Consider the following 24,786-nt stretch of genomic DNA (forward strand, 5'->3'; position numbering starts at 1 on the left):
AAAACTTGGAAAAATGTAGGCTAGAAAAAAATCTGTGAGTCTGTGCAGCGAGAAAAAGAAACCCAGAGGGGCTCATAAATATGTCTCACCGCAAAAGAGGAATGAGTTGATCAATAGAGATGTGACTGAATGAGGCGACAAAAACCAAATGACGTGAAAACTCAACATGGGAGAGAATAACTGAGTAACAAAATGTAAAATAAGTCAGTGAGAGTTAAAATGATGCAGAGAAAGTGAAACAGAGGCTGTGTGACACCTTCAGAATAAGTTATGCGACACACTCCTCTACCCTGGGGAGAGCAAAATAAATATACATATAATAATACATATTCATCTCCTATCACTAAATGTGGTTTGTGTCTTTGTCAACAGCTCGTGAAATAAAGGATTTTAACAGTAAATATCTCGAGGAAAGTTGAATGATCTCTTCTTCTTTAGGCTTTGTTGGCGGTGTTGCGCGAGAGTCACCGCACCCGGACGGTTTTCCGCAAGGTGGGCGGCTTCGTCTACGTCACCTCTCTGCTGGTGGCCATGGAGCGCTCGCTGTGCCAGCCGCCGCGACACGGCTGGGACCGCGTCAACCAGAACCAAGTCTTTGAGCTTCTGCACACCGTCTTCTGCACGCTGACCGCCGCCATGCGCTACGAGCCCGCCAACTCACACTTCTTCCGCACGGAGATCCAGTATGAGAAGCTGGCCGATGCTGTCAGGTAACACCTGAGGGCCTCTTGAGATTTGTATTAATTGGAAAGCTCAGCTGTGTTCTCTTACATGCTGCGGGTCTATAGTGTCCCGGCACCTGGAAGATTAAACCAAATATTAAAATCACATTACTTTTTTACCATTTATGACATTTATAGATATCAGAACAATGATATTTTTCCAAAATTCATTAATATATTTCAGTCGTCTATTCAGACTTTTTATTGAAAAAAACAAATAATTGGTAGTCCAGTGCAGATTGGGCTCTTTTTAGTACTGCTTTACTAATGTAGTGTATAGGCAGGATAATGCATGAAGAACCTTGAAGACAGTTGGCAGTGTATTTCTATGTTTTCTGTCTGTAGTGTTGCGTGGTGTCATTTTCCTCTTTCCTTTTTAGAGCCAAACCTTCCTCATGTTAACCACTATGTCTACTTCCCGCCAGGCTGCTGGGCTGTTTCTCAGACACTAAGAAGCTGGGTCCCACAGGTGTGTTCCCCTCCAACGCTCAGCCTTTCCAGAGGCTGCTGGAGGACGAGGCTGCCCCTGGAGGGTGCGCAGGAGACAGCGTCTGTCCCACACTCAAACACTGCAGCAAGCTCTTCATCTACCTGTACAAGATGGCCACCGACTCTTTTGACAGGTCAGTAGATGACATAAATGTCCCACTAACATGTTTCACACTGTGTGTGTTATCCTAGAGCCAGTACCGCCTTGGCAGAAACCAGTCTCTTCTGTTCACACAATGGCCGGCAGATATCATGGTCATGTGTTTTGTGTGAGTTAAGAGCCTGTCAGTAATGTATATAGTGCACCATAAATCAGGACAGAAGGGTTGAATGTAACTCGGGGGCTGTTATCTCTTTGTGTGTAGTCAGGCCATTGAGCTAATGAATGAATAACGATGAAGCATAGTTGTCAACAAGTTATTTGTTTACTGTTGGTGGTTAAATAAGTGAACAGGGTAGTGAGTTTCTGTGTCAGTGGGCTCTCAATATAAAAAACAGTCAGCAGATTGCAGCCACATGTTCCTTCACAACATTTCTGTAGTGGATCAAGAACCTCACATGTTTCTCTACAATCCTCTAACATGCTGGAGTTCTTAATGAAAACCATAACTTATGTTTCTTTTTCCCGTGAGGGACCGTCATGTTCCTTTTGGCCTCCTTCGAATCTCTAAAGAACCGAGTATGAACATGTTTGAACATTCAGGATCCAGGATCCAATGTGTTGAGCCTGAGGGGAATTATCGTTTGAAAAACAACTCTGTTGTGCTAACAAGTGTTTTCAAGTGACCTAAAAAACTGTTTCAACTTTAGCTGACATGCTGAAGCCAAATGAGAAATGGTGATGTCTTAAATCTGTGCTGTTTTCCAGCTCTGCATGTATTACTTGATTGTTTGAGTTCCAATTCTTTAGCTTCATCAAGTCATCATATAATTATTAATCAGCCTCGCTCTGTACTGAAAGTATTGAAGCAGCTCCGCAGCTGTGTTTACCTCAGCCAGGTCGCACTGCACAGTGACAGCTCCCACTCAGTCGACCTCTTCATCTGAGACGCACGTGGCTGAACTGTGACAGCTGTAAACTCCAAGACGTCTAATAGAGAAGCTCACCGTGGCCCTCGTGCAGCTGCAGCAGCGCTGGTAGTGTTGTCATGATGGAAATCAGTGTCAATGACTAATATTCAGAAATGAATTACTACTGTGACACCATAGCAAACACGAAGGAGCACCTAGATAATGGTGACCAAATAGAAATACACATTTTTTTAACCATTTAAGGTGGGCTGGGAATTGAGTAGAAGATGTTGAGCTGATTAGATTCACTGCAGTTAAACAGACTGCTGAATCATCGATTACAATCCCCTTTTCTTCTTCTGTGCCTGTTTGCACCACCTGGAGGTCACCATCAAAAGCAGTTCCTGTTTGAAGAACACGCTTGCTGAAAGTATGCCAGCTGTATTACAGTTGAAGTCGCTGGTCGTCGTGACAACACTGCGTGCCCAGCTCACGTGTAGTTCTCGCTGGCGTCATGCATGTGCTCCAGCTGTAGCTCTGATCCTGTTTCTCCTTTCAGCTTTTCACTAACAGCTTCTTTCCTTCTTTTCTCTCTTTCTCCTCTTCCTCCTCTAACCTCTGGTGCTGTCTGGCTGTTCATCCTCGGCCTGGTCCATCTGCGCGGCTGCATGTGTGTGTGTGTGTGCGCACATGGGTGTGTGAATACCTGTGCTTTCGTGTGTGTGTGTGTGTGTGTGTGTGTGTGGGGGGGTGTTCGCAAATGTCTGCATGTGTGTTTATGTGCCCTCTTTTTGGTGTGTATGTGCATGCTTGTGTCTGAATGTGTCCTTCTGTGTGTGTGTGTGTGTGTGTGTGTGTGTGTGTGTGTGTGTGTGTGTGTGTGTGTGTGTGTGTGTGTGTGTGTGTGTGTGTGTGTGTGTGCAGTCGTGCGGAGCAGGTGCCTCCCTGCCTGACTCACGAGACCTCGCTGCCCTCGCCGTGGGGCACGCCAGCACTCGCCAGGAAGAGGTAGCTACAGCGCTCTGCCACTTTCCTCGCCCTCATCCCTTCCTCTCCATTTTCTCACCTTCACTCAACACTAGAAGCAAAATGATCACGCGCCCTTCTAACTGTCGCCTAAATCTTTTAGCAAATCCTAAAAATGAGAAGTATCATTTCTTACCATCAGTTGCAAAGATGAGAAAAACAGAAAGTGAGAAGGAATAATACAAAGTTTTGTTTATACTCCCACCGGCACTTTAAGTTAAGACACTCAACATTAATAGTCCACAGCTGATTATTTTCATTACCAAATAATTATGATTTACCATTTAATATATAAAATGTTAAATTTTATTCTGATGTTTTATAGACAAATAATTCATTAATTAAATAAGAAAATAATTGGCTGCTTAATAGATAATGAAAAACCTCACATTTGAGGAGCCAGCACCAAATAATGTTTGGCATTGTTGCTGATAAATAACTTAAACAATGAATCAATTATCGAAATTGCTGTAAATATATTTTCAGTTGACTGACTAATTGATTAATTGGCAATTTCAGCGCGAGTTTCTATCGCTCGCTATATCAACTATAAAGTCTTCTACCTCAAGCAAGCAGTTTTGCTCTAAACTCCAGAAAGTTCTCGATTCTGTTGGTGTTTAGTGGTTCCTTACGTCTTACTTCACATTAAATATGGGATGAAAATGAACAGAGTGATGAAAATGACTGGCTCCTCGTGTTACACTTCTTCCTCTGGAAGAATCTGACTGGTGACAGGCTGTCAGAACAGTTGGAGCAATGGAAAATCACTCAAAAATCTGAGCTACTGTGTGCGACAAACCAACAAAAAATGAGATTACTGAAGTGGAGTGCATTTCTCTTGTTCCCACCACAGAGAAATGTCTGTCTCACCACTTTATTTGAAACATTTTTCCACAGCTTCGCTCAGGCAGCGAAAAGTGTACAGAATCAGCCAATTTACTGTCGGTCTAAAGTAGGCATTTTTGTTCTCATCGCACCCCCCCCCCCCCCTTTTCTTCTGCTTCCTCTCAGCTGAAGTTTCCCCTCCACCTAAAACCCAGACTCTGCTGCTCTTTGAATTTCATGTACAAAAGGAAAAAAACGGTTGGGCTGTTTTAAATGTGCTCTGCCTTAGAGAGCTGTAATGATTGTCAAGGTGAAACTGGGGGTCTCCTCTCAGTAGTCCCCCCGTCTGTCGGCCTGGATAAGCTCCAAGGCTGCATATTCATGAGGTGGACTAATTTGACAACTAGAGATGAAAAGGCTCTTGTCCTTGTTAATGTACTTCGCTTAAAGCTCTTCTTTGTGGACTTCATAGCATAAAAACACAACCTAAAGGTTCTGTGATTGTAAAGTGATTTCAGAACCCATAAAATGTGAGGAGAGCGAGATGCTAATAGCTTAGAATTAGCTTGGTTTTATTCAAATGAAAACATCTCCTGTGATTTAATCTTTATCCAAGTGATAGTCAGCAGCTCCAGAAGAAGTGGCAGCAGTTTGCAAAGTGCAAATGCAGCAATCAGTGCTGTGATGATCCCGCTTGTGACAGAGCTTTAGATTAAACAAATGGGTTTTAGTCTAATAAGGAAAGCCAGGCTCTTTCAGTGGTGCATGTTGGGATATTTCCACTGCTGACTCCTTAGACTGAGTCCACACTGAGCTCGCTAAATCTAAAAACAGTGGTCATGTGTGTTAACAACATGCACTCACACAAACTAAAACACCCGAATGACAGGAAAATTGCTCTTCACGGCTAATCTGTCATCATCACGCACACTGTTCTCATTTACATATTTTCCCATTTCTGTTGTTAGGCCACTAAACGGGCGTAAAATAGTGATTTGATTTTAGCTGATAAAAGCTTCCTCTTAACCAAGCAAACAGTCAATCCTGCACTGATGGCTTAAGACATCAGTCAAATCACTGTTTTATGATTGTGAAGTCCTCTGGAGAAACACAGTTGTTGTCATCCCCACTAGTTATCCACTCTGGAGGCCGTTGTTGCAGAGAAAACGATGTGTTTTCAAATTCAGCCGAATGACTTAGTGTTGACAGTCTCGAGCTGTGTCCCAAATTCATACTACATACTAGGAATTGAGTATGTAGTGTGTTCACACTGAAATAGTGTATCGCAGTATACTCAAAACAGCCAGTATGCAGACTACAAAAAAACTTTTGAGTGCATAAAAAAATGGGAAAACATTTGGATGTCTACTTGCAAAGCTTTATTAGCAATGCACAATTAGTGTATAGTATGCGCTGTATACAGTTAGCATGTTGTATGGAATTTGGACTCGCTGCTTGTCTCCCCCTCATTTGCTTGTGCAAGCTCCACCACCATGTTGATTCACTGCTGGAGCTTCTTATGTGGCCCACCACCTGCCAAACACAACTAACTTTGTCCCCCCTTGTCTTGAAATGCAGCAGATGATAACTTAGAAGTCCAGTTATACTTTAATAACCATTAAAGTGGCTGCTAGCCTCTGTGAACATGAACAACCCAGTTAGTTTCCGGCCCCTCCAGCACTTTACGCTGACTGCAGCCTTTTCCAGCTCGGCATCTCTCCTGGGGGGGGGTTTGACACTTGCATTTGTATCTCAGCAACACGCCTATTTTGTCTAATTGCCCGACTGCAGGCCGCAGCAGATCTCCTGCTCGGTGCTTTAGATGAAACGGTAGCCGACTGGCACCTCGATCTCTGAAGTGTGAAGACCACTGACTCATGTTAAATAAAGATGGAGTCAAAGTGTTAAATACGAAACTTACATTGATTCAGTGATGTAAGTATCTCTGTGTTCGCACTGAGCTATGAAACAGTTTTCAACAAGTTTTCTTCTGTAAATCTGTAAATATCTGTAAATATTTAGCAGCCACTTTCCTTATTTCTGTGTTACGTGTTTTACAGTAGAGTAGGGCTTCCTGAGAGTCCACGGACTTGTCTCATACAACCCAAATGTCACAATACAGTGTTTTTACATTTGACTCATTTCTGTCACTTGTGTTGTGATCTCTGTTTAGACATGTCAGAGTTTTGTGAATGACTTTGGCTTCGCTCAACTGGACATAACTAAATGTGGCTTTCTCGCTCCCAGACAAGGCTACTACGGTACGTCGGGCCCTCCCGCCCCAGTCAAAGCCCTGACAGACCTGAAGCTCCATTTAGCCAACCCTTCCCACCCAGCTTCCTCCTCGTCTTCGTCTGACATGGTGGTCATCCACCCAGGGGCCGTCCTGGCCATACTGGACCTGCTGCCCTCCGTCTGCTCTGACAGCCAGCCAGAGGTGAGGAAACACGAGAAGGAAATGTGCTAACATGCACTTCCTGTTAAAGCGGGTGAAAGAGTTATGTGCAGGGCAGGAAAGCATGTTTTTATGTCTGTTGGGTTTTACGTGTCAAAGCCAACCATGAAGTTTGTGGCGGGCATGCGTGTAGCTGAAAACAAAATAATATTATAGTACATTTTATTGAGAGCCAATTGAGAAATTGTTTATATATTAAAATAACAATGGGAATGCAATTTTTTTTTGCAAATCAAGTAAATTAATGAAAAGGTTGAGTCAACAGACTGACACAACAACAATCCTGTAGCTCAGATATAATAGTAAATACTGAAATCCACTTCCTCCTCCTGTTGTCCCTCCAGCATGCCCTCGACCTGCAGCTGGCGGTGGCCAACATCCTCCAGCTCCTGGTGAACAGTGAGAGGAACCAGCAGGTGCTGTGTGAAGCGTGCCTCCACCAGCGGCTGTTGCAGCGCTGCAGTCAGGCCCTGGGCGATGAAGACCATCCGCTGCACCCCCCGCTGCAGAGGATGTTTGAGAGGCTGGCTTCGCAGGCCCTGCAGCCGATGGCACTCAGGTACACCACTTGGCTAATATTGAACCTGTCTTACGTAGTCTACTACATCCCTAAAGTTAACATTACCATAAGATAACTACCCAACTCTAGTGTGACGTCATTAACACGAATAGTTCCTGAGTCTGAAGGTTTGAAACTCAAACTACAGGAGTACAAGAAAACTATTATTAGGATGCTGCTGGTGATGGAGCAGGACAGGCGAGATGGCCTTTTCCACCCAGCCACAGTGACTGTCTGGTGGTGTAGGTCCACCCTTTTAGCAAGTATCAGTCTTTCTGTTTCCAATTTTCCTGATTGATTAGGTATTTTCAAAATGACAGACATGTTGATTTGCTATTTACTGGCGTGTGGTTGCATGGATGAAAAGTGAGAAAGATGTAACATTTGACCTGAGAGTAGTGCCAGAAGAAAAACGATGTTGACTTAGTTAGAATTTTTGGTGATTCAAAACAATGTAGTAAAATATTCAAAAATAACACATTTGTTTTGCCTCACATTGCGTTTTTGTGAGAAATCCAAAATCAACTTTTCACTATTTATTTACAAGAAATCTCCCAGACTACATTTATTAATATGCCTCTATTGCACTTTGAGCCAAACGCTAAAATTAGCATGCTAACATTAACATTCGCGCTAACATGCATGTAAAAGGTATCCGACGTTAACGGGCTTACATTTACCTTGCAACATTTAGCATTTTAGCATGCTAACGTTTAGTATGTAATGACAGCCAGACGCAAACTGAGGAATCGTCCAACTAATAAGATGCTAGCTTTTAGTGTTACCTGTTGAAGTATACGCAGAGGTGAGGTTTTTCCTCCAGTGACTGAAAAAGACGTTTGGAAACGTTAAACGCTCTGACAGGTTTCAGTGTGTGACGGACGGCTATGTGTGCAGACAAAACAGAGCCATTCTCATTTCCCGCTTGACTAGTTAAGTGAGGTGGGAGGTTGGGGTTGAGGAATGAGGGGAAAGTTATTTGATATGCTGGGTTTTTTATGTAAATGCGTCCTCCCTGGCTGATATTCTCTCCCCCTGTAATTGTGCTGGAGGTAAACGTATCTGCAGCTGTCAATCTGTTTCCCACCCTCCTCTCCTCTCTTCCCTCCCCGTCTGTCTGCCTCGCTCTTCTTCTGTCACTTCATAATTCTTCTCCTCCTGTGTCGTTTCTCATTTTGTCTCTACTCTGCCAACGTCACCTGCAGCTAATCTCCAGAGTCTTTCTGTTTCTTTGTTTTTTGTTGCTCTGAAGCTGTCGGCTTCCAGCAGCGAGCGACGCTCACTCAGCTCTCTGACGACTGACACAAACCATCACTGGGACTCTTTACATTCAACTCGCTTACATGCCAGTCAACCTCATCGTTGACTTTTAAACAGACTGAAACATGCCGTTAACCACAGCTGAGGAGTTAACATGCAGAGTAACCGCTGACTTAACATACTGCGTGCATTTCGATGGATGCTTTACGCAGAACGCTTTATAAGTTTCATGAGAACATATAGGACGTGTTAATGATTGTTGGTCCCTCTGGGAAAACAACAACAATACTTGGCAGTGTTGGAGCCATACTTATCCAGAGTCATACATCTTATACATGCATTTTGTTTGTTGTAATGGTTTGATAACATCTATTGCATGCGTGTCCGTCCTGGGAGAGGGATCCCTCCTCTGTTGCTCTTCCTGAGGTTTCTTCCATTTTTTTCCCTCATTCACATCGAGGGTCTGAGGACAGAGGGTGCTGTATGCTGTACAGATCCAAGCCCCCTGAGGCAAACTGTGATATTGGGCTATATAAATAAAATTTACTTGATACAGATGGATGTAACACCAACCAGTGACAACAACTAATTAATGCAGTCAAAATATGGTGAATTATACTCCTTTACAATAATAAAAGCTGGTAGTTCAACAATAATAATCATGAGAAGACCAGTAATATTATATTGCCAGTTGACTCGTCCTGTTTCCTCTCTTGGTATATTTCTATTCTTGACATCCTGGTCATCTTCCCATCCAGGGAGTTCTTGCGTCTTGGAAACCCTCTGAACTGCGGCGCCTGGGACAAGAAGCTACTGAAGCAGTACCGGGTTCACAAGCCGAGCTCTCTCAGCTACGACGCCGAAATGAGAAGTAAGACAACAACAACAACAACAACAACAACAACCACCACCGCTCTCATCCTAGTTTTGGTCACATGATAGTCACCGTGCCAGGGCTCTCAGAGGAAATGCTGATCCAACACATTTCACGTGTTTTAGACCTGAAACATTATTTTATTTTGAATTAAGTAACACTGTCGTCACAAACATTTATTTACCACTGAATGATAAATTAGAATGAATTTAATCTTTGACTGTAGCTACTAGAATGTATACAAACAGCACAGTGCTAATGTGCAGTAGCTTTTATATATATATATATATATATATATATATATACAGTGCTTAATACATTTATTAGACCACCTGTCATAAAAATGAGAAAACACAAATATTTTAGAAATCTGTCAAAAACTTGTTTCAAACTAAAAATTGTATTGTTATTTATTAGGCAAATAACAAACTGGAACAACTAAATAGTCCTTATTCACATATATTAACCAAAAATCTTAATATTCTGTACGACCTCCTTTGGCCCTGATAACAGCTTGCATTCTTGCAACCACAAAACAAATGTTTCTGTTCAGGAATGCAAGTAAATAACTGTAATTTGGCATCTCAATCAAAAAATAATAATGTCCTTTACTATTTTTTTTCTGCTTTTTTGTAAAACAGTAAATTTGAGAATTCATGGATAACAATAATAATTATATTTTAGCATTAAAGATGTCATTTTGATTAAAGAGCTTGGCTTGCACATACTGGTGGATTAACCATTACAGAAACATAAAATATTTTGGTCATCAGCAATACTGTTAATTTAGGGCAGCGGTGGCAAACACCTTACACTGGGTGGTGGGCTAATACATTTGTTAAGCACTGTATATATATATATATATACACACACACACACGTATATATATGTGTATGTATATATGTATATATGTATATATTTATATATATATGTGTATATGTATATAAGATCTTGGAATATTTCTTCTGTACTTTTGTTCTGTAAAGATTGTTAGCTTTCAAATTAATTTAGGCAAAGTGTTTTTTTTGCCTTATCTTGTAGCTACAGTACATCCCTGAAAACTATTGGTAAATTGCTGAGAAAAAGTTGGACATTTTTATTGGAAGACATTTTTATTATGTTAAAAGCAGTAAAAACAGTCAAGTCAGTTTTTGAGGTGCACATTGAAATTTCACTTCCCAAAAACATCTTTAATGCATTTTCTAGTGAATAAAACATCTAGTAATGCATATATGCAGTTGGCAATGTATTTTTATAACATGTTTGTGCCTCTTTACGAGTGAACCTATCAGTTTTTAATAGCTGAGAATTGAAGAGCTTCATCCACAGCAGTCCTCCAGTACGGTTATGAAATGATAATGTCCTTTGGGGGGCCGTTCCCATCTTCCACAGCGACAATAGCTTCTTCTGAGTAGAAACTTTTGCTCTGTACTAAAAGCTTGTGAAAAAGGCCACCAATCTTCTAGCTATTCTGCTGTTTTTCTTTGCTCACTCTCTGTGAGCTCATTGGGACGAATCCTCCAGTGAATAGGCTGTGATTGAAGAGGATGAGCTTTCCGTTGCCATTTAATTGCCGGTGGAAATGACTAGCACCGGCTCAGCGGTGGAAAGGGATCGATTCTATAGGTTTTCAGAAGGGTTCAGATGATTGCAAAATCAGTAGAACAGCCTGGCTTTAGTATGTGCAGAGTTCAGAGTTGGCAGGAAGACGAATCAGAATGTGTCACTGTTAAATACACTCTGTAAACAAACAGTTTAGGTGAAAAAGTACATGAGCTGCATATGAAGTAGGGTTGCTTAACGGCAGCTCTGCAAGTAGAATAGACCTGCATCCATTTTTAAGCAGCAAGTTGTGAGCTTGTAGGAAACCCAAAGTAGTCTTCTGATTAATACCCGGTTGATGTGTAAACTCCCTGTTTAAACAAAGACTGTCATGCCACTGTGAGTCTAATGCTAAATGCTTTGTTTTCTATTAACAGCTGTTCATGATTGTAATTTTGTGGGCTCCTCAGCATGTCCTAATTGCTTATTGTGTCTCCTCCCAGCTGAGAATGGATATTAAGTCCCTACTAATTACTGCTCTTTATAAACAGCCACTGTTTGAATGCACAGTGCCATCTTTCTCTGTCTGCGAGAACATAATCTCACATGGTTTATTGGCTGCCATTGCTGGGTGTTGTAATACCTGTTTGGATCTAATTTGTCTTTGTCAGATGTGCTGACTCCCAACAAAATAAGAGAAGCAATCCATGTTCTTAGTAGAAGGTAAAATATCGTACCTTAAACCAGGAGTCTAATCTAGGTCATTCAGGAGCTATAGGACTGCAGAAGTGATTATTTAGAGCCTGTTTGTTTTCTAGTTATTTTGATGCATCTACTGTTCATGTGATGCATCTAAAACAAATACAGCGTTTTTTTTAGTGTCTGAGCTCAAAGAGATGTGTGACGAGCAGGAAAGCAGGTACAGAAGTGAAAGAAAGTAATCAACAACAACCCTGCGTATATGCATGTTGGGTGTGATCATAAAGAATCTCAGCTGATAATCATGCTGCTCTGTTGAGTTATAGCTTAAGCCTAAAATTATGCCATAACCTGTTTTTGCAGTAGAGGAGCTAAACAATTAGAGGAGGAGAAAAATGTGCAGAAACCTCATCTATTCATATATATTGCATGAAGGCTCTGGAGTTCTTGGTTCCGTTCACAGAGCACAAGAGGAGGTATTTTATGGAAGGTGTCATCATTTTCACTCGAGGCACTGAACCAGAAAAGAGAAAAAAACGCATTTGTGTCTCTTTTGTTGGATCACGGACTACAGTATGAATTGGATGTGAAAATGCCTTAAAATTGGATCAAAACTTTTTCATGTTCAGTGTTGCCAAATTAAAGCTGGAGAAAGAGAAAACAAGTTTACTGTCCGCACTAGTTTCCTGCCCCGAATGTTGGATTATCATCTCAGCACTCGTGGTTGCACCTCCTGAATTTAACCCCCCCCCCTGACTTCACAGACAGCATGACCATGTCCATGGAGGGCTTCGGTCCTGACAGCGTCTTCGCCACACCCGCGGAGGACAACGGGCAGTATCGCATCAGCCGCAGCCTCGTGCGCTCCGCTGAGGGCAGCACCGTACCCCTCACCCGAGTCAAGTGCCTGGTGTCCATGACAACGCCCCATGACATACGCCTGCACGGATCGGCCGTCACGCCTGCGTTTGTGGAGTTCGACACCTCGCTGGAAGGCTTCGGGTTAGTCGGCATGAACATTAACAACTGAGTGTTTACGTGTCTGGTTTTCTATAAGTAGGCAGTGACAATTGTTTCTTTTTTTGCACTTTTTTTGACCCGGGGAGGCGGGGTGGGTCACATGCTCTTTAAGGAGGAAGGAAATGTGTATTATATACAATTATCCCCTCCAGACAGGACTGTAGCCCCATGTGCTACATTAAATTGAGTTTCATCTGGCAATATGTACAGTTTTAGCCATCGCTGTTTTGCCTTTTTGTACAGCATGTTGGCTGTTTGTAGAACTCTTCTTCTGCCACTTAATTATTAGTCACTATAATTAAGATCCAATACTTTCAACAGACAGATTTTATATGTAATAACAGTTGCAAGTGAAGTGTCACACCATACAGATTTGTAATGATAACCTTTAAAGCTCCATAACAAGCTGAAAAACAAACATACTGTCTTAGTTCTCATGACTTCTATGTTACCTGTCCAATATTCACTCTCCTTTCAGCTCTGGTTTGGTCTCCACCAATTCCTGAGACAAATATCTGGCTCTTTAGCTGCTAAATGTTCCACCTTCTTCACCAGCTAGTCGTTTTATACTGCAGGTTGTTTACAGTGGGTTTATTATCGTGAAAACAGCTGCCTGCTGCTGCTGGGAACAGGGTTGATGAGAGCTGAGACTGAACCAGACAATAATTATGCCGTGAAACTGAAACAATGAGCTAAAAGAGGCTAAAAACTTGTGTAAAGCTGAGGAGGACTTTAGTCACAATTCTTCAGTGATAATAGTTCGCCACTTCAAGCAACGCCTTTCATTTTTCTGTTCATTACATCTAGTAATTTGATCCATTGTTAAAATAAGAACTATTTATTTCAGGAACTTTAAGAATAGTTATCAGCAATACTAATGTTCAAAGGATGTTGGATAAATGGATCCAAAAGGGTTTAAACTTCCTCTCAAGCTCCCTTGTTGAGATTGTTGTCTTCATCCTCTTCTCCTCCAGGGATGGACCAGTCTTCATTACATGCTTTTAAAAATGCTATTGCAGCAACAGATGATGCCAGTCGTCTGTAAACCACTTCTCTCTAAATCTTTCCCTTTGTGGAGCAATTTTCCTCACCAGTGACACCCACCTCAGGGTGCCACATGTTGTTTTTTTCCCCCTGCAATTAAACTGGTTGTGTGTGTTTTTTTCCATCTCTCAGCAGCACCTGCAACTGTCTCAGCAGGAGGCTGTTATTCGCCTCCAGTTGTGGAGCCGCGCATACAAATAGGCTTATTTTCCGCCTTTTATGTCATGCGACACCCTTTACTGCGCTGTGCGGGTGCTGCAGCTGACAGGCTGTGCTGCACCCCAGGCCTTGTGTTATATGTTAGCGGCACAGTGAATGTTGGGGTCAGTGGAAATGATAGCGAGTGGGATGTGACCTTGGCAATTCGCCCACGCACTTCTTTTAGCAGCACATACATGACACACAGTAAACAACTGAGAGACTTAAGGCTATGATACGTTATAGTCTTCATTAATATTCATAAAGACACACATTTAAGAAAAAGGGAGACGTCTCGCTAAAGGTCATTGTAGACGTTTTCTGTCAGTCTAGCCACAAAATGCCAAAGGTTATTTCCTGTGATTACCTGACCAGCGTTCAATTACTCGATAGCATCAGTTTGATTGGGATTATCTGTATATATTATGCTGTTGTAGACTAAAACAGCAAAGGCATTAATTAGAGATTTGAAATCTGTTAGAACTTCACTCTCAAAAGAAAAACTTTGCCTAATTGTTATTTCTAAAGTCCCTGAATCATTCGTGTGCTGTTCTTCAAATACACTTTCAGAGGCAACACACACACACGCTGCGCTGCAGACACACATTGTACAAATGCCGGATTTGTCTGTGTTAAATAAAGTTGATAAAATTGCTGCGTGTGACAGTTTATGCACCACAGCATCCTAAATCAATACAATATTCTGATTAAATAATCTCAACTCAATTCACTAGCTTTTTCTGGAGTTTTTAACCACAACTCACAGTCTTCATCAGTGGATAGAGTTTGCTCAGGTCATGAGATGCAGTTGAAAGCTCCAGAAAAAGCTAGTAAGCGGACATTGAGTTACAATTTTGTCAAACTACTTTTTTCAAGGTGAAGAATGAGCACAGTGTGGAATTTAAGGTCCTCTAAAGACGCTGGTGTCCAGGTCGTTATGTTCTAAGGAAAAATATCTCCTATAATTTACCTACTTCTTTGATTAGTTTCAAAACTTCCAGTCCAAACGGCAAGATCAGTTGCCTTTGACTTAGTACTTTTAGAAACTCCCCACAGCCCAGTGACCATATTTCCTGGTCTATAATTTCTCAGCTCTCCTGTTTCTTTTACTCAGAAGAACCCATTTGACTCGTCGCAGCAGCCGCCTCAGAATAGAACATGGAGTTTCTCCTGAAAACACAGCAAAGCAGCAGCACACAGGCAACGAGGCACTGGCCCACTTTCTACTCAGCATAAACAGAGGACACACACACTCTCTCACACACACACACACACTCACACACAGGCTACCCCTCCTTCCTCTCCCATCTGTCACCATGAAATATTGATGCCCCTGCTGCTATTAGGAATCACACATACATGCACATATCCACTCTCTGTCATGCACAACATGCTTACACACACTCAGACACACCAGTGCACGCTCACCCAGCCGGCCATCTCGTAAGGGGCTGGGTGAGCGGATAAAGACTCATTTCTTTTTGAAGAATTAAGAAAACTGCATCTCATTCTGACTGGGAAAAGAAGAATTAGCATATCAAGCTGGCGAGATCCCTGGAGTGTTTGTTTTTTTCTCCTTTTGTTTAACCTATTGAAGGTGATGACTAATGGGGGGAAAAGACAGCATACATGTAGTTATTCTGAAACAGCAGGGTGGTGTGCTTGTTAGTTAGACAGACAGTCTGTTAAACAGAGTGTCTGCCCTTGAGAAATGTCCTTGAGTAAGTCATTGAATCCCTGCCAGATTCAGGGATGCTGTCCTGCAGCTCACCCTGACCTCTGGCCATCCTGTCCAGGTGGAAAACCAAAAGGAGAAAAAACAAAATCCATTCTTTATTTTCAAGCTCAATCAATGCATCATAAAAGTGCTAATAAAAAGAGGTGAGTTATATATAAGGCTGCAACTAACAATTTTTTACTATTGATCATTGTAGCTTATGCACATAATCAATTGTTAATTATGTCTCTCTCAACAGGGAGGTGTCTTCAAATTGTGTGTTTTGTCCAACAAACCGTCCAAAACCTAAAGATATTTCATTGACAATGATATAAAACAGAGAGAAGCAGTAAATTCTCAGGTTTGAGAAGCTGAAACCAGAGAATGACAACGACTTAAAGGATCAGGCTGACAAAAGTCTTTCTTTTTCTTATTGTCAACCAATCCCAAAACAATCGACCATACCAACAATTATTGTCTTTGTTTCCAAAGCCAGATATGTTTTCCTCTGTAGTTTATTTTGACTTGACCTCACACACACTGTACTATATATATACACTATATGCGCTAATAAATAGTTGTAGACATCTTGAGGTTTTGAGAAAAGCAGAATTGTATTTTGCCTGTGCTCAATGTGGTGCTAGCTTACAGGAGAAGCCCTTTCAGTGCTAATTTCCTCTGATTCTTCCTGGAACATTGCTGCAGTTTTGCTCTCTGTATATAAGAAAACTGACTGAAGTTATAGGGAAGGGTATTGGTATTGATATTGATATTGGTTTGAGATAGAAACATCTTTTAGTGCATGACATTCAAAAAGTAATTTGCTGTATTTCAGTATAAGAGGAGTTCATAAAGGGATACAATAGCTAAATGTATAATTGTATATTGCCTGTGTAGATATGTAGTTATGGTGTTTCAGGCTTTCTGCTGTCATCAGGGGTTATCCTCCAGTGTGGTTCGGTCCAGGCTTTTCAGCTTTCTGTTTGAGGTCTTGTCGTCTCTCAACAATGGATCCCCATGTTCATTTCGTAGAGCACCAGTGTCTTCGGTGCTGGTTCAGGATGATTAGAAAGGAGAGAATAGCACCTTCACCGGGAGGCAGTGAGTCAGCAGAGCACAACGCCAACTCAAAGTCAAGTTCTCTGCAATTTTGTGGAATGATTGTCAGTCTTTGTCTGCTGTAGAAGTCCTTGAAAAACTGGATGACAGTGCACCCAGACGTCAGCCTCAAATGTTCATCAAACAATATAAATGACCTTCATGTTGGAAAGATGCTTACGGGAAACTACTAAACCTTTTATGTTTTGATATTTGTATGCAGTTGTCATTCTTTTTTCCCCCTTTTTTTTTTGCAGTTAATTGTTATATTATCATCAGTATTAGCAAGTACCCAAGCTAACATGCAAGGAGATGTAACCGACTCAGTACGAGCAGATTCCTTTTGGAAAACCAGCCTGAATACATGCTTTCATCCCACCTTTATCCTGCTCTCATACACAATTAATTATTGAGTATTAGGCAGTTGAATCTCCATATTTTAATACAAAGCCCCTCCAGTGCCTCCAGTTTCCAATAGTTTATCTCAGGCATGGAGGCAGACCGCAGCAGTAATTCAGCCAACCTGCAGTGCATCTCTGTTACAATAACTACATGTGTAAGCTGACAGCATGTTTTGTATCTGTTACAGCTGCTTCCCCAGATAACACTCATTCATCTGTTCTCTGTTGTCCCGTGCAGGTGCCTGTTTCTGCCCAGCCTGGCGCCCCACAACGCTCCCACCAACAACACCAACGCCTCGGGTGTCAGTGACGGAGCGGTGCTGAGCGGGATGGGTACAGGTAAAAAGGGCTTTTCATTGTTCTGGGTTATGTTACAGTTGGATAAAACCGTGTTTTTGTGAACAGTTTATATTCTGGTGGAGCGGGATTATATAAAATAATATTGCACAGCATTGCTAATATGATATTTTCCTCTCTTTTCCCCCAAAGGTCAACCATGTTAAGATGGTTTGCAATTGACCAACAGTGCGAATTCACGTGTCAAAGTTCAAACCAGAGTTAAAGCCAATACGAAAGCTGTGATCTTGTGTTTGCAGATTTACTTCCATGAGCGATTCCACAGAAATATATGAGTCACTAACCTCTCACCCATATACAAAAATAAACAAAGTCCAGTTGAAATAATGTAAAGGGTTTAATAAATTGTTGCTAGTATCCATTAAGGGAAAACAGTATAGCCCATAACCAATATAACCCCCCCGGTATACGCCATGTTTCTGCCAAGTTACTCCGAGGGGGGAGTTGGAGAGTTAGTATGACTTGGTGAACGCACGCGATAAACAACAGGATGCTGATGTTTAGCAGTGGCATGGTGTTGAAGTGCGACTTGTTGGATTGTTGGCACATTTCATTTTCTTCAAAAGGGAGAACATTGCATAACCATGGCAAAGTATTTTAATATCATGGGGAGATTTAACCACCAACCAACAGACAATTTCTGGCACATTTCTGTTGTTTTAGCAGCCAGTTTGGCAAACAACAAACTGCTAGCTGGCAAAGTAAGTTGTTTTTTTGCCCCCATGGTATTAACATGTTCCCTCATTGTTTCAAAGTGATTAAGGTATAAAAACATGTTTTTACTGAAGCAGTGAAAGAATAAGAATAGATTCTCCCTGCTGCACATCCCACACACACACACACACACACACACATGAAACACATGATATCTCTCTTTGAACCCCACACAGCACTCACATCCTTGTGTTGGCTTGTTACGTCTTCCTCATCACTTCCATTTGTTTTCCTGTTTGTCGTCTTGATTCTCACTTTCTTTCTTTCTTCTTCTTTGGGTTCAGAGTTTTTGTTTTAAACCTCACAGGATTTCTTCATCTCACCCTCAAAGAGTGTATTTTTTCCTGATGTTTTCAGTTTTCATCATTTGTACACAGAAAAGAAACACTACAACACCTAAAACCCAAACAAGCAGCCCCTCTGATCTCTGTCTTACCTCCCTCCGTGGATTCATAGCTGCAGTTGCAGCCCTCGTCTGTCCTTGGGCCTTTACTTTATTACCAACTGCTGATATAGTTTGTTAAAAACAAATCTGTTTGTTACAAAATGCACCACTGAAAACACAATTTTACCAGCAGAGATTTTACAGAAGAGGCTCTCAGAGACCTGAAGGCAGAGATAAATGTAATCTATGACGTTATGGTAGATTTTCTAGTCTGTAGCCTCATTTAGTATTTATGAAGCACAGCTAGACTCCTCTCCTCCTCTCCTCCTCTCCCCTCCTCCCCTCTACCCTCCCCTCCTCTCCTCCTCTCCTCCTCTCCTCTCCTCTCCTCTCCCCTCCCCTCCTCTCCTCCTCTCTCCTCTACCCTCTCCTCTACCCTCCCCTCCTCTCCTCCTCTCCTCTCCTCTCCTCTCCTCTACTCTACCCTCCTCTCCTCCCCTCTCCTCCTCTCTCCTCCTCCCCTCTCCCCTCCTCTCCCCTCCTCCCCTCTCCTCTCCTCTACCCTCCCCTCCTCTCCCCTCCTCTCCTCCCCTCTCCTCCTCTCTCCTCCTCCCCTCTCCCCTCCTCTCCCCTCCTCCCCTCTCCTCTCCTCTACCCTCCCCTCCTCTCCGCTCCTCTCCTCCCCTCTCCTCTCCCCTCCTCTCTCCTCTCCTCCCCTCTCCTCTCCTCCCCTCTCCTCTCCCCTCCTCTCTCCTCTCCTCCCCTCCCCTCCTCTCTCCTCTCCTCCCCTCTCCTCTCCTCCCCTCTCCTCTGCCCTCCTCTCTCCTCTCCTCCCCTCTCCTCTACCCTCCTCTACCCTCCCCTCCTCTCCTCCTCTCTCCTCTCCTCCCCTCTACCCTCCTCTACCCTCCTCTACCCTCCCCTCTCCTCCACCCTCCTGTACCCTCCCCTCCTCCCCTCTCCGCTCCTCTCCTCTACCCTCCCCTCTCCCCTCCTCTCCCCTCCTCTCTCCTCCCCTCTCCTCTACCCTCCCCTCCTCTCCTCCCCTCTCCTCTCCCCTCCTCTCCTCCCCTCTCCTCTCCTCTCCTCTACCCTCCTCTCCTCTCCTCTACCCTCCCCTCCTCTCCTCCCCTCTCCTCTACCCTCCTCTCCTCTCCTCTACCCTCCTCTCCTCTCCTCCCCTCCTCTCCTCTACCCTCCCCTCCTCTCCTCTCCTCTCCTCTCCTCTCCTTTCCTCTCCTCTCCTCTCCTCCCCTCTCCTCTCCTCCCCTCTCCTCTCCCCTCCTCTCTCCTCTCCTCCCCTCCCCTCCTCTCTCCTCTCCTCCCCTCTCCTCTCCTCCCCTCTCCTCTGCCCTCCTCTCTCCTCTCCTCCCCTCTCCTCTACCCTCCTCTACCCTCCCCTCCTCTCCTCCTCTCTCCTCTCCTCCCCTCTACCCTCCTCTACCCTCCTCTACCCTCCCCTCTCCTCCACCCTCCTGTACCCTCCCCTCCTCCCCTCTCCGCTCCTCTCCTCTACCCTCCCCTCTCCCCTCCTCTCCCCTCCTCTCTCCTCCCCTCTCCTCTACCCTCCCCTCCTCTCCTCCCCTCTCCTCTCCCCTCCTCTCCTCACCTCTCCTCTCCTCTCCTCTACCCTCCTCTCCTCTCCTCTACCCTCCCCTCCTCTCCTCCCCTCTCCTCTACCCTCCTCTCCTCTCCTCTACCCTCCTCTCCTCCCCTCTCCTCCCCTCCTCTCCCCTCCTCTCCTCCTCTCCTCTCCTCTCCTCCTCTCCTCTATTAATCGATCCCCCTCCTCCTCATTACTATCATTCCTCCATCTGTTTGCCTATTCATCTGCTCCCTCTGCACTCCTCCACCCCACGATGTCCTCCTCTTGTGTTCTCCAGCCAGTCACCCGACACTATTTATAGACCTCCTCCATTTCTTCCTGTCACTCACATTTCCCTTTTCTCTGTCCTTTTCATCGCTCATCTCTTTCTCCAACCCTTGTCTTTCTTCCTCCTTTCTTTTTTTTCCTTTCCCTCCATCCCTCTCCCTATTGTCTCCTTACCTCCCCTCCTTTTTTGCCTCATTTGTCTCGATCCTCGTCCTTCCCCTCCTCCTTCCTTCCCTCTGCTCTCCCACTCCTCTCTGACCCATATCTTTGGATGACATCATCAAGAAGCTCATTCGTCAAAATATCCTCCGTCTGCTCAGGAACTCGTAGCACCTCTGTTGTATCAACCAAACCAGTTTTCATCACGGTGTCTTTGTTCTTGCAACAGGTCCTCTGCATCTTTTCCTGCGACATTAATGGATTTTATTTTCTGTAATCCCAAATCTCACGAGTCCACAATCAGCTGAAAAGTAATGTAATGGTACCAGTGAGCTTACATTTAGCTTGTAGTTGGGTCTCTCCTCCAGTAAGGCCTAATACAAAAATCAATCCTGGCTCTGAGCAGATTGTGGTATGACACTGAATTGTGGTCTTCCGGCCATTTTGAAATTGGTTCGGTCTGATAACCTGTTGAGCGGCAGCCTGACCCCGAGGCACAGTGAGTTTGCAGTGCTGTGAGGTGTTAGTTCACTGAGCTGCGGGACAATGTAGCTCAAGGACTCATTTCTGCCTTCATGCTTGGCAGCTTATTTTGATGTGGCTCCGTAATTTAGCTCTTTTTAATGGTAGCATAAGATGTTGTCTGTGTGATTCTGCCCTGCAGGGTGAGTTTAGATCTTTTCTATACACTCAGTGTGTTGTTCTGCCGTATTGTCTGACAAGAAGCTGTACTTTATAAGTCAACTTAGACATCATTTAGTTGGGGGGAAGTTTTTCAGAGAGCTCCAAATGGTGGAAACTGAATATGGTGGACCTGGAGGCAAATTTGTGCAGAGCAAGAATGTGCGTGTCCTATTTTACGCAGTTTAGTGTTGCAGCAGCCAGATTTACATTTACTGGTTGGTAGCAGCTCACTTTGTGTTGTATGAGGAACAGAATGGTCTTTTGAAATATTAAAGCAAATTTCACGTCTCTCTTTTTCTTCCATCTTACTCCACCTCCAGGAGAGCGCTTGTTCCCTCCTCCGTCAGGCCTCAGCTACTCCACCTGGTTCTGCGTGGAGCGCTTCAGCGCAGCTCCTCAGGCCCACCCGGTGCGCCTGCTGACCGTTGTCCGTCGGGCCACGTCCTCCGAGCAGCACTACGTCTGCCTGGCCGTGGTGCTGTCTGCCAAAGATCGCTCGCTCACCGTCTCCACCAAGGAGGAGCTGCTGCAGACCTACTGTGAGTACGGCAGTCAAATTCAACAACCTGCTTTATTGCATCCGATGGTGTTTTTTTTGTTGTTATTTTTACACCAAATAGAGTCCAAATAATTAGAAAAGTCGACATGAGTAACGATGTAGCTCAGTTTACTCACAGAATGGGCCACAGCGGCGACACAGCAGTGAGTGAAGTCAACTTTTACACATTACTCCGAGCAGTGAAGATATTTAGTATGTTTGTGTGAATCTGACATACAAACACATCATTGCCTTTTAAGGGTTTGGTCTAGTGCATATTGTCAAATTTTAAACCTGCTTCTGTGTTGTAGATAACAGTGATGATATAATATTGATAAAAACTGCTCATATATTGTGTTTAAAAGTTTACATTTTTTTAAGTATTGCCTTGTTAATATTGGTGAGTTTGGGGGGTAAATGAGGAGGGAGGGTGGTAAAATGGGAGATGTCTGCATGTGTAAAACGTCGTATAAAGCTGTCCCTTGTGGGGGGGTTTCGGTCAGTAACCCCAGAGTCGATGTTTTTACGTCTGCCCGAGCCGTCTGACTCATCGATATCGCCCCCCCGCTTCCCTCTCCCTCCCCACATCAAGCAGCGGACGAGTCGAGTGAGGAAGCCTCCTTCTATGAGATCCTGCCCTGCTGCGCTCGCTTCCGCTGCGGCGAGCTGATCGCTGAGGGCCAGTGGCACCACCTGGTGCTGGTCATGAGCAAAGGCATGCTGAAGAACAGCATGGCCACGCTGTACATCGACGGCCAGCTTATCAACACTGTCAAGGTAAAGTTAGAGACTGGACGGTATCATACGGACACAACGTCTCAGGAAAAGTCCTCAGCAGTTTGTTTGACTGAGCCTTTAATGAAAATACTGGTGTGCAGCAGATGTTACTGTTATACGTTATTACAGTTGTGTGTGCATCATTTAGCCAAATTATGGCTGCAACTAATGATTTCATAAATGATTGAACTATTAATTAGTAATAATTATAAGCTCATCACGGATCAGTAAAACAGGACATGTCTTCAGATGTGTCTGATGAAGATTAAGTGCTGATATTAGTAGTTGTTTGAAACCCTCTTTTAGTCCTGCTGTCCAAATATTGTACAATTACCTGAAACGCTTCGATGGAGAAGAAGCACAGAAATACATTTCTAAACCAGGCTTTATTTCTAAATGGTAGCCTTGCAGCACAGCAGTCAGCAGACTGTGACGTGTCTTGTGGTTTAGTGACTTTAGATTCCTCTGAGATTAGAGAGCAGAACAGCGACCGCAAGTCTCAGCTTCCTCTCAGCTCCACTGATAACAACGGTTTCATTTCCTGCTGAGGTCGTCATACAGGAAACAACCAGCGGGTCATATGCACCTTATGTGTCTGTGTGCATGTACCAGTGTACTTGTGGTTGTGGTTGTTTGTAAAACACAGATCTTCTCTCTTTAGTATAAAGTCTATAAGGATCCTGTGGGCTCTTTTCATAACAAAAAGTATCTCCCCAGTAACAACAAGAACTCAATAATCAGCCCTCAAACTGATGATTTATGAATAATGAATAGATGTTTGACCAAAGAACTGTTGAAATGTCACTTTGTAGTGAGTGCGAACAGTATTTATTGGCTGCATTTGAATCTTAACCCTCTGTGTACCCTTACCTCTCAAAAATAAGCAAAAATAAAACGCTCGGATTAAAATGTTGCCTGCATATCTAAAACATGAAAGTAAAAAGCTTAGCTCCCTGTTCTGGTATAACACAAATGACTGACTTGTTTAAAGCTTCAGGTACTATTTCTGAAGGTCACGTATCTGTATCGTTACCCTCCGCTTCCCTCTCCTCCAGCTTCACTACATCCACAGTGTACCAGGCGGCTCCGGCTCCACCAACCCCCCCGTGTTGAGCACCGTGTACGGGTATGTGGGGACGCCGCCCGCCCAGCGCCAGCTCTCCAGCCTGGTGTGGCGTCTGGGACCCAGCCACTTCCTGGAGGAGGTCCTGCCTGCAACCAGCGTCGCTGCCATCTATGAACTGGGACCCAACTACGTGGGCAGCTTCCAGGCCGTCTACCTGCCCTGTGAGTGGTTTCATCTTCCAGTGTCTCTTTCTTTTAGTCTTCTGTCTTATTTTTCTATCCTTTCATAACATTTTCTCTCCTTTTTTGTCATTTTATCCTCTTTCTCCTCACCTGTCTCTGTCACCTTTATTGTCCCAGGTAAAGACTCAAAGACCGAGGTAGCACCCACCTCCCCAGTGGCGTTGGTACCAGAGGAGAAGGTGTCCTTCAGTCTCTATGCGCTCTCTGTCTCTACTCTCACTGTGGCCAAGATCAGGAAAGTCTACAACAAACTGGACAGCAAAGCCATCGCCAAACAGGTCAGACATACCGCTGCTCGGTAGACTGAAAGTCACCATTTTAGTTTGTTTTTTTGTTAAAGCTGCTGATGTAACTAACTTGAATGAGTTTAAATGTAATTATTGGAGAAACTTAAAAATACAGGCTGCAGTCCAAAGTGCTGCTGTGTGTAAATGATTGGGTTCATTCACTGTAAGAGTTTTATTTAAAAATCAAATTTCATCAGACATTCGAGACATAACTGAGTTCATTCTTTTTCAAGAAAATTAGTAGATTTTTCTTGGTTTGCCTGAATTAATTTCATATGCGGGGAACGCTTGTTTTCATTAGCAAATGTAGGTGTTTTTTTTCTTAACTTTTCCTTTGAGAGGAAGCTGGAGTCTGACTGAGCGGAGCGTGCTGGAGTGTTGAGCTCACAGACTTTCATTACATCACGTCTGACTGATGTAACTGACTGAAAAAGAGCAGCAGCTCTTTGCTTCGGCCACAGTGCTGATGTTTTCAGTGCAGACCTTCAGCAAGATGGAAAAGTTTGCAGAGAGGAAAGATTTATATCTTAAATAATAAATAATCTGTGGAGGTTTCTATTGCTCACTCTCTATTTATAAATGTAAGCTCACGCATACATGCATATTGGCAAAGGTCAAACTCGCTCTTCAACAGAAAATAGACCGTCTACTTGCTTTCATTCACACATACAGTGCATATATATGCATTTACAGTGACTAACATGCCATCCTTTTATCCCACCAAAAGTGTGTGCTGGAGCTCCAAATGAGCTCCCTCCTCCGTC

At 43.6% G+C, this 24,786-nt stretch overlaps 1 protein-coding gene across 1 annotated transcript in view; it reads left to right on the forward strand.

The window, feature by feature from the left end:
- The window catches only part of wdfy3 (WD repeat and FYVE domain containing 3), a 68,909-nt gene that overhangs the window by 19,160 nt on the left and 24,963 nt on the right, over window positions 1-24,786 (forward strand). The window contains exons 12-23 of the mRNA XM_070903811.1: window positions 439-710; window positions 1,148-1,345; window positions 3,147-3,230; window positions 6,321-6,510; window positions 6,873-7,087; window positions 9,106-9,218; window positions 12,227-12,464; window positions 17,179-17,279; window positions 21,433-21,651; window positions 22,246-22,427; window positions 23,483-23,714; window positions 23,853-24,013. Of these exons, the coding sequence (XP_070759912.1) occupies window positions 439-710; window positions 1,148-1,345; window positions 3,147-3,230; window positions 6,321-6,510; window positions 6,873-7,087; window positions 9,106-9,218; window positions 12,227-12,464; window positions 17,179-17,279; window positions 21,433-21,651; window positions 22,246-22,427; window positions 23,483-23,714; window positions 23,853-24,013 (2,205 nt within the window). The remainder of the gene's footprint in view (window positions 1-438; window positions 711-1,147; window positions 1,346-3,146; window positions 3,231-6,320; window positions 6,511-6,872; window positions 7,088-9,105; window positions 9,219-12,226; window positions 12,465-17,178; window positions 17,280-21,432; window positions 21,652-22,245; window positions 22,428-23,482; window positions 23,715-23,852; window positions 24,014-24,786) is intronic.

This window comes from Enoplosus armatus, chromosome 4 (genome assembly GCF_043641665.1).
Source record: "Enoplosus armatus isolate fEnoArm2 chromosome 4, fEnoArm2.hap1, whole genome shotgun sequence".
NCBI lineage: Eukaryota > Metazoa > Chordata > Actinopteri > Centrarchiformes > Enoplosidae > Enoplosus > Enoplosus armatus.